The sequence below is a fragment of the Limulus polyphemus genome, unplaced genomic scaffold (genome assembly GCF_000517525.1).
Source record: "Limulus polyphemus unplaced genomic scaffold, Limulus_polyphemus-2.1.2 Scaffold1515, whole genome shotgun sequence".
Taxonomy (NCBI): domain Eukaryota; kingdom Metazoa; phylum Arthropoda; class Merostomata; order Xiphosura; family Limulidae; genus Limulus; species Limulus polyphemus.
The window spans coordinates 53,119-62,706 of NW_013667125.1; the positions used below are offsets into that span (position 1 = coordinate 53,119).

At 34.5% G+C, this 9,588-nt stretch overlaps 1 protein-coding gene across 2 annotated transcripts in view; it reads right to left on the reverse strand.

Annotated features, from left to right (window-relative positions):
* LOC106463911 (protein Njmu-R1-like) overlaps positions 1-9,588 on the reverse strand; it is a 48,003-nt gene that overhangs the window by 33,174 nt on the left and 5,241 nt on the right. For both annotated transcript variants that reach the window (XM_022391548.1, XM_013923991.2), the window contains exons 2-4: positions 8,131-8,226; positions 1,427-1,552; positions 950-1,114 (exon numbers count right to left, since the gene is read on the reverse strand). In XM_022391548.1, the coding sequence (XP_022247256.1) occupies positions 950-1,114; positions 1,427-1,552; positions 8,131-8,226 (387 nt within the window). The remainder of the gene's footprint in view (positions 1-949; positions 1,115-1,426; positions 1,553-8,130; positions 8,227-9,588) is intronic.

Here is a 9,588-nt window from a genome sequence, read left to right on the forward strand (position 1 = left end):
ACGGTAGTAATGAGGCCAAAATGTCACTCAAAGTATCCCAGCCAAAATCCACCACTGTATAAATAATGGGAAGCCAAATCAAGTTTAAGCTGATGAGTTGTCTTTATTGGCAAATATTTGACTATTTCATGCACATCAGTTAGAATGAGTGTCATAAACTTATTATATTGTTGCCATATGAATTTGCATTTCTCTCTCACACTTTCTTTGTTAATGAATTTCAGGAAATAATTGATGAAAAACTTATGACAGAAACATTGTTAATTACTTATGAAGTGTTTATGCTGAAGATGAAACTAGGAAAATTCTGTTATATCCTTGTTCTTTATCCTATTAACAATTTTTCAATTTTAGATTTCCACCAAATTAGCTTTGAGCTTATTTTATACTAATAATATCATTACAACCACAGTCACATAATTCAAAACCTGTTAATGATCAGTGTTTCCAAGTCAGCATAATTTACATTTTATGAGTCACATTTCCTAGTCATCAATAAAAATGGGGGATGTGGGAGTGATGGGGTTAAACTTTTAAGGACTTTTTCCAGGACTTTCTGATTAAAACCATTGATTTTCCAAGATTCCCATGATCTGTGCTAACCCTGAAAAAATTAATAATGGAAGGAAACAATTTACCCCAACACTTTGTTCCTTTTCAATTTGTGTGTAAAAAATTCCTTTTCATAAACTTATTTTTCAATTTTTTCAAGTCTAAGGTTTTTACAATCTTTCTTACAAACATTATTTATTACATGCTTTCTTTTAAGTTTCCAGAAATACTATTGTAAAGTACATGATATTACGTAATGGCTTTAATTCATTGGTACATAATAATAATAAACAGTTAAAAATTACAAAAAACTAAATCCACACAACTTCTATACAAAAACTAACATCTTTCAGAAAGTAAACTTATCCTAAGACAAAGTTAATCACATAAAGGATATAAGTCAAGTGTAACATCACCAGGAGATATCAAACATGTGACATAAACATCATCATCCCAGGAAACATATTCATAATCTCCTCCACCATCTGGTAGTACTGAAGATTCAACTGAAGACTTCAAAATCTGATAATAGCAAGCAGCTTGCTTACTAACACTGTCTGTGCTGAAACAAGCATTATAAATAGTTTATGCCTCTACTGATTCTATTACATAATAAAACACTTATTATCTACTGATCCTATTACATATAGTGGCCTTCTTTAAGCAACTCTCATCCACAAGAAAAACGAAACAGATTTAACCCACAACCATTTGTGAATGAAAAGCATATTTTCCAGAACTACAGCATTTAGAAAATGTTCATTGATACACAAGCAGCCTGTGTGTGTAATTTATTTTAAATGCTACTCACTTAAATATACATATTTATGTATATCTTAAATAAATTAAAATGATAAACAATGTTTTTTCTTACCCAAAAGTGAGAAAACCTAACTTTCCTTCCTCGTCTAAGATGTGGTCTTTATCCAATCTTTTTAACAGATAGCAACGAACATCCGTTTCTTTTTCAGCACTGAGATTAGTAGCCACTAAAGATAAGCTAAAAACAATTATACAATTTGTAGTGAATAAATGATAAACAACAAGCTAGTACACACATCATGTTATTTACATAAAGGATTATTAATAACAAAATAATCTACTAAATATTAGTTACATATCAAATTATCTCTATTTAACCTCATAGCAGATGTAAAGTAATGTAAAGAGTTCTTTTTATTTGTTTGTTTTAGAGCAAAGCCACATTGGCTATCTGCTGTGTCCACCACAGGGAATCAAACTCTAGATTTCAGAGTTTAAGTCACTAAACTTACTGCTGTCCCACAAGGAGACCAATGTAAAGAGAACTTTGCACCTTGGTCATAAGTAAACACTTAGAGAATACTTATCAATACGAGCATAACAAATATATCTTGTCGTAAGTAAACAGTTGGAGAATAATTATCAATACGAGCATAACAAATTTATCTTGTCGTAAGTAAACAGTTGGAGAATAATTATCAATACGAGCATAACAAATATATCTTGTCGTAAGTAAACAGTTGGAGAATAATTATCAATACGAGCATAACAAATATATCTTGTCGTAAGTAAACAGTTGGAGAATAATTATCAATACAAGCATAACAAATATATCATGTACAGAATGTAGAGTATTCAAGAATAAATACACACAGCATTCAGTTACTATAACATCAGGTTTTACAAAGTGTTGTAACTATTGAGAATAGGCCACTATAATATGAATGTAAAGGACTTATCCTTACCAAAAGGAAGCAGCTAAACCAAGGCCTAAATACCAAGCTGGTAGAAAATGTGTACATAAAAAGAGCACTAGACACTGCCAGTCTCACATTACGATAGATCACTCCAATGTCAAGGAGATCAGGGGAAGCAAATACTGTGCGAGATTTTAAAAAATAATAATATATATGTATATGGGTTCTGTTTTTTTTGTTTTTTTTACAATTGTTGAAATAAATGGCTTTTACTTATATTTTTTAATAGTATAAATATATACTATGTAGTTGTTGGGCTTAGGATTCTTCTACAGCAGGTGTCTGTGACTTGTTAGCGATAAATTCAATGATGAATAAACAGCACACACTTTACTTGTTTTCAAATAATATGTATATTCACAACAAGTTAAATGTATGTACAATAAAGTGTTAACACTATAGAGAATATAACCATATCGTAAAGGTTATATCAGTATATGTATAGTACTCCTCTTCTTGTCAAAAGTTCACTTAAGCCTGTTCAATTACTTTAGAGTCTCAGTTGACAAGCTGAACTATTTTCTCTAATACTATCACAATATTAGTCTGGTGTGATTTCACTTATGACTGTGGTCTTCTTTCTTCTTAAGATCCTATGTTCCTTTTGTCAAAGTGCACTTAGGCTGATTCAATTACTTTAGAATTTCACTTTGACGGAATAAAGTTATTTTTTCTTATTTCTTTTTCCACTCTTAGTTTCACTCTTAATATATATATATATATCAAATGTTAGGCCTATCACTTTTATTTTACTTAACTTCATATCAACTATATTCTCTTTGCTTTTATCTGCCAGCTGCTTCCCGCTCATCTCAAGCTATTTATATCTTTATTACATAGTTGTCTGGCCACTTTCTATATTTTGACACCAATTAGTTATTAACAAAACCTACAATCATCTGCTTTTAACTCTTATTATAACAAAACTTAAAAATAATAAAGTATTCACTCACAAATATAAATTAATCACTAATATTTAAACCAAACAGTCTTTTATATCATGACATACTGCCTTGAGAAGCTCTCTGAATTTCATGTCATCATAACATTTCAAGATATTCAATTCTCAGACCGAGTTCATTCTCAATGGCTTTAACTTCATAACGCTGACCCAGTGTTTGGAATGACCGTAGCAGTTCAACAGATCAGCAGCATCTGATATGAACCTAATGATAGGTGACAATGAAACAATCACCAATGAAGCTACAAAACATCCAGATAACTCATCTGAAATTTCACCACACATCCAAGTTACCTTTGTGTACATAAAAAATAACATTGCATATCATGCTGACAACTGGATGTTCCTGTCTGACAATACTCCTACGTATTTAGGATCCAGGTGAAACTACTAATGAAAAAGGTTTACATTCTGTTCTCCATAGAATAACCATTAACCTTATGCTTGTAAACTTTAGTGAACCAATGAAAATCACTGAAGGTAAAGGCAACAGGGGCTCCTGTATGTACCTTCCTCTTGCTAACCCTATCTTGAATGTCTTCTATACCTGGCACAGGAAACATAAAGCAGCGGCACAGCAACAACTTCTTCAAAAGGAATATTCCATACTGATGTAACAGAGTTATTGATAAAGCCTAGAAAAATACAATCAAGCCCTGGCTGAGTGCATGCAAGGGGGAAGAGGACTGAACAGAATATAGCACCTGTGCTCTCTATAGGCAATAACTTTAATAAGCATCGAAAATATGAAATAGAATGGACTAAGGAGCAGGGACAATCTCACAAGCACTTCATTCTGGCACTTTCACAATCTTATGGCTCATACAGGAAAGAAAAACAGTGTGGTCAGTCACTGATGATGTTGATGACTATACCATACTCCACATAGATGAAAACCAAAGCAAGCCCCTCTTGTTTAAATACATTAACTAATGTGACCATGATGACATACAAGATAGGCTCAACTTACAGAAAGTGGATATGGAAACCTTCTTTAGCTTGGATAAGATACACAGGGCCATCTTCAAGGAGCTTATAGAAGCTAATTTGCTGAAGTTAGTATCAATGTGGCTGGACAAGAGGTAGTATCCCTGAAATATGGACTGATGCTTTTATAAAATCCTTACCAAAGTCCATGAAAAATCTATTTTAAAGGACCACTGATATGTCCCACAAAAGAAAAAAAAAAATCCTGAGCAAGATCTCAAAGAAGTCTTGCCTATTAGACAGAACAGTTGCAGGTGATACATGGGAAGACCTTAAAGCTGGTCAGAACTCACTGCAGTACCTGGCAAATGAGGAAGCCAGCCCTTTGAGAATTGGTCCATTAAGGAAGATCCAGGGTTCAAAAACAAGGAGTTTTAGATCAAGTTCCTCACTTGCTGTTGATTTAGGAAACACAAGGAGTTGTCAGAATGGTATCATGCCTGATAGTCTATTCAAAGTTCAAGCTTGTGGATATGGAAAGAAGATTCATATTTAGCCCATGCACTAGATGTAAAATTGTCATTCAGGGATGCTTCCCAACAAGAGGGGAAGCATAGGTGAAGAAGTATAGATCTAGTTTGGTTGGAGGTAATGGAATACAGATGGTTATATTGGATTGGTCCAGCCACCTATACAAAGACTAGAATAGAGGAAGGGACAGAAGAACCATTGAGGTCAAGGAATCTTGGGAGTGGTCTCTCTGGTCATGAAAGAACCAATGAAGGAGGCGTATATGTGTGTGACTCAAAGCAGAATAAGTGGAATAGGCATGAAACCTAGTGACTGCAAGTTCCATAGCTCACAAGCAGATTGGAAAAGGCTGATCCCAGCTGAGAATAAGTTGAAAAACACCCCCAGGTGAATAAGATATTGAGTTGAAGTGAGAAACTGTTGGAAGTGGTGACAAATACAGCCTCGAAAAGATGCTGAACATAGATGGGAGCAGAAGGAGAAATGAAACAATATAAGGGCTGAAAGGAGGAGGGGAAGAGAAGTGGAAAGTCTGGGTAAAAGGTAGAAAAATTCCTGCGTGGACAGAAAATTGTGATCACAGGACTCAGACCACGACAGCCAGACCCGGCACAATTAAAACATTACTGATGAGCTCAACAAGTCTGACTGAGGGTAAAAATTGGGAATTAAAAGACAAAGAATTAGGGACTAAGATGAGATACAATGGTAGAGAGTAAGGTTGGGGCAGTGTGGAGACAAAGAACAAAAGCAAGGATTGATGATGGGCAACCTCAGCCAGTGATTAATTCAAATTAGAAATACTTTCAAACTTCAAGAGGAAGGAAGGAGTTAGGCAAAGGGCTCGTAGAAGGGAAGGAAGAAATCAAACTTGGGATAGGAGAGTATCCCTACCCAACAATCCTCAGTAACAATGAAGAGAGTGAGCAGGGAATGGTAGAAGCAGAACTGCCAGAATGGAGAAGTGAAGGGAATGAGAATCACCCACAAAATCCTCTGGGGCATGATGGAGTGTTTCAAATTTGGTGTAGAGAGGACAGGTAAAGAAGCATGGTAAAAAGGATCAGGCAAAGACAAGAGTATTGGGAACTGGAGGGCAAATCTCGTTAAATTGACAAAGAACTTCTGATGTGTTCAGTGCCAAGAAAGGTCATGAGTGCAAAGATATAGAGGAAGCTAGTGTGCAGGGTGTTTGTGCCACCCTGCTACTGGTGGAGGGTTTTTGCTGTAATAATAACGTCATTATGCAGTGGTGCAAATCAGGAGAAAACTTGTGAGATTATGTGGGAGTTGTCTAAAGGCTAGTGGCATGCACATCTCTAAGGCAAATGCACAGGAAGATGTGGCTTTCTGTGTGTAGAGGTGTGTATTGTCTCAGAAAGTATACCTACAACTAACTTGGAGGCAGTACTGTATAAAAGTTGCAGTGGCTGGTCCATAATGAATAAAATAACGCAAAGCAACTGCATGGTAACACCATCTGAATGTATGTACCAGGCTAAGTAACCCTAAAGCTAAACAAATAAGTTTGCAAGATAAACCCTATATTAAATCCCACACAACTATACTTGTAAGATAGACTTTTTCTGGACTAGCAAGATGAAAATGGATACTATAAAAGATCTTTACTGATATTCAGACTGCTAAAAAAAACAAAGAACCATGCAGCATAGCTAGGAAAAGCAAAGGATGTGGAATCAATAGACTAGTATTCAGCCAGAATAACACTGACAACATCAGTAAAATAAATTTTTGGTGGCTTTCATGTAAGAAGTCAACCTCTGGAATTATCCCTAGTGTCCAACTAATTTCAATGAACAAGTTACTATAATATCTAGTAACATAAAATTCTATAAATTAAAAATAACTGATATAAAGTTTGTGGTAGAACAGAATGTATCACTACTACATTTTGACATTGCTTGGCATTTGTTAGGTAGTGTGATACCACCAAAATTGATCACTCTTAAGACAGTTTTGGAACAGCCTTTTCCAACATAAAACCTCCATACACTCAAATGTGATCAGATTGAGGATTTAGGATTTCCAAGATGGAGATAGCCCTTGTATTAATGACATAGAAAAAGAAAGGAACACAGATCAACTTGGGTCACCAGGACCATCCACAAAAAAACTACAAATGCCATCCATGTGCCCCAAGGAACAGTACACAACATAATCAAGTAAGGTATCCATCTGGAAAGAAGGCTAACAATATACAAGTTCACAAGATAAGGTTTTCATTCAATCATTGCATACTTGAAGTAGCAGGATAATGAAATAGGTATTCATGGGAAACAAAGTGCTATGTATTTCTGTGCAATTGAACTGTTGAAACATGCACTTGAAAACCATCATCATCATTATACACTAGCTGTACTATGAAAAGCCTGCAAGTGAGGTGTGGTTTGGACCCAATATCCTTGCAACAAGCCTTTTGCAATGGGTGCTTCCTGATGGCTCAGTGGTAAGTCACAGCTTATAATACTACAAATTGGGTTTCAATACTTGGGATAGGCACAGCACAACCTGTTATATTATGTAGCTTTGTTCTTAACACCCAACCCATGAGTCAATGAGAACAAATTGGCAGGGGATTGTGAGGACTTCAGAGGGGTGGGTGTCATAATTACTGGTACTCAAGTTAGAATAAAAAAACACTTTACTGCCAAAATACTCACCTCTCAATAGTGTTCAGCCATGAAGATGTAAACTTTAGGAAGTTGGCCATACTCTGTTCGTCTTGCACAAAATAGTAAAAGTGTTCATATTCAGTCAGGTACCACACCCAGTCACCATACTGTGGCAAGTAAGTTTTTCTGAACCTTCCTCAGCCATCTCTATCAACAGATCTTGTATGGTGCATCATGTGTAACCACTACTATGTTTTGTGCACGATTTTGGATTGGAGTATTGGTTTTACTCCCACACAGCTTCAAATTAGTGTGTAATTGGCCAATTCAGTTTCCAGATAACACAAGTTCAAGTTTCTCTTCAGAATTAAAATACAGAGTACCAAAAATCTTTGTTTGGGAATCAATCCACCCAATATGTCTCCCTCACTCACAAACTGAGTGTTAATACCAAACAAACTTTACAATAGAAATTATGATTTTGGGCTATTTTCATGATTCACAATCATTAGATAGAGCATGACTAGAGGTGGTGACATGGACTGTAACAATACGAGGAGGCTCCAAAATCATTTTAATATAACAGTCAACCCTCTAAAGATCTCAAAGGATAATAAATAAGCTCTTACACTATTATTTTCAAAATCTTTAAACAAATTATTTCCTATTTAACTCTTTTAATCTGTATAAAAAAAACAACAATATACCATATTCAAAGTTACCAAAGTATCTTGGTGCAAAATGTAAATCTAAGATCACATTAATAAACTAATTTCTCTCCACATACTTGATTCCCTGTTTCTCTTCTTTTTCTTGTGTCCATCCTTCTGATTTGTTTTCAAACTGACATTCCTCTTCACTTGATGCGCTGACAGAATGATGCCTGTCAAAAATGCAGGTAACATGACTCAAATAAGACACATTTATTTTCAAACACTCCTCTTCTAACTAAAAGTTCAATAAAAGCACTTTTAAGCTTAAAAGATGAAAAAAAACTAGTTATTAATGCTTGAAATATTGTAACAAATATTTGAATGATATCTTATAAAACATTATACGTAAAGTGTGTTCAACTTGTGTCATTATATAAACAAAATTCCTTTTGACTTAAACATATTTTAGTTCCCACAAAATTATTGGACATTAAGATGTCTTTTAACACAGATAATATTGTATTATTGTGTTAACAAGTAACAAAAATTTTTAACTTCTCCATGCTACCTGCAGTAATGTTTCATTTTGACAAAGACAATATGATACTAATTAACTTTTTAAAAGCTAGCTGTGTAATACTGTACTTAAGTAGATTTTTTATATGCAAGAAGAGATTTCCACTATAATAATATAGTATGTTGGATTAATCAATGTGAACCATATGGTCCTAAATAACCTAAATAAGTCCAACAAAGTTAAAATAATAAGCACCCAAATCAAGTCCCACCCCACATGTTCTTCTTTGTTACAGAGAAAACAAATCAAAACATTAGGCAACTCTTAATAGCTAAATGACAAACCAGGAATCATTCTAGGTCTAGAACCACAACTTTTTAACATGTTGATATATTTCTTGCAGCAATGGGAACAAAACTGCACATACATATAGATCTCTAAATGAAACCTCACCAGAGACTTGTACTAGGCTACAACAGCTTTTATTCTTAGATCCAAAATTCCTACAAAAATTACTAACAACCCTTTTACTTATTTTCACCATATAAACATTTAGCACAAAGATTTACCATGTTTTATGACATATAAGACACTTTTCCTGAAAAAGCCTCTAAAAACATCCTCTAATATGTGAAGTTAAAAAAAAATGCATATCTCAGTTTTGCCCCATAAGCTAAATTCTACCTGTAGATTAAAATATAAAAATTAATCTAGACAAAAATAAACAATTAGGCTTATAATTAATAACAAAAATTTTCTAAATATACGAGTGGATTTATAATAGATAATAATAATAATCCAAGACAATTAGCGTCAGTATAACCGAGCAGTTCACCTGGGTCTTCAGTTCTAAGCAGTAAGTGTTTCTGAACAGGAACACTACTGTGTACTACAGTTCCTATTTGCAACATGCAACAGTTCTTAAATTGCTCATGTGCAGAAGACACCCTGACCTCTTTCCTTACTGCTGGGGACACTGATATCCACAACAAAATAGGATTTTTATTGCTTCCTACAGCAAACTCCCATGATCAACAAACAATCGACAGGAACAGCACGCACACTGCTGCTTCTT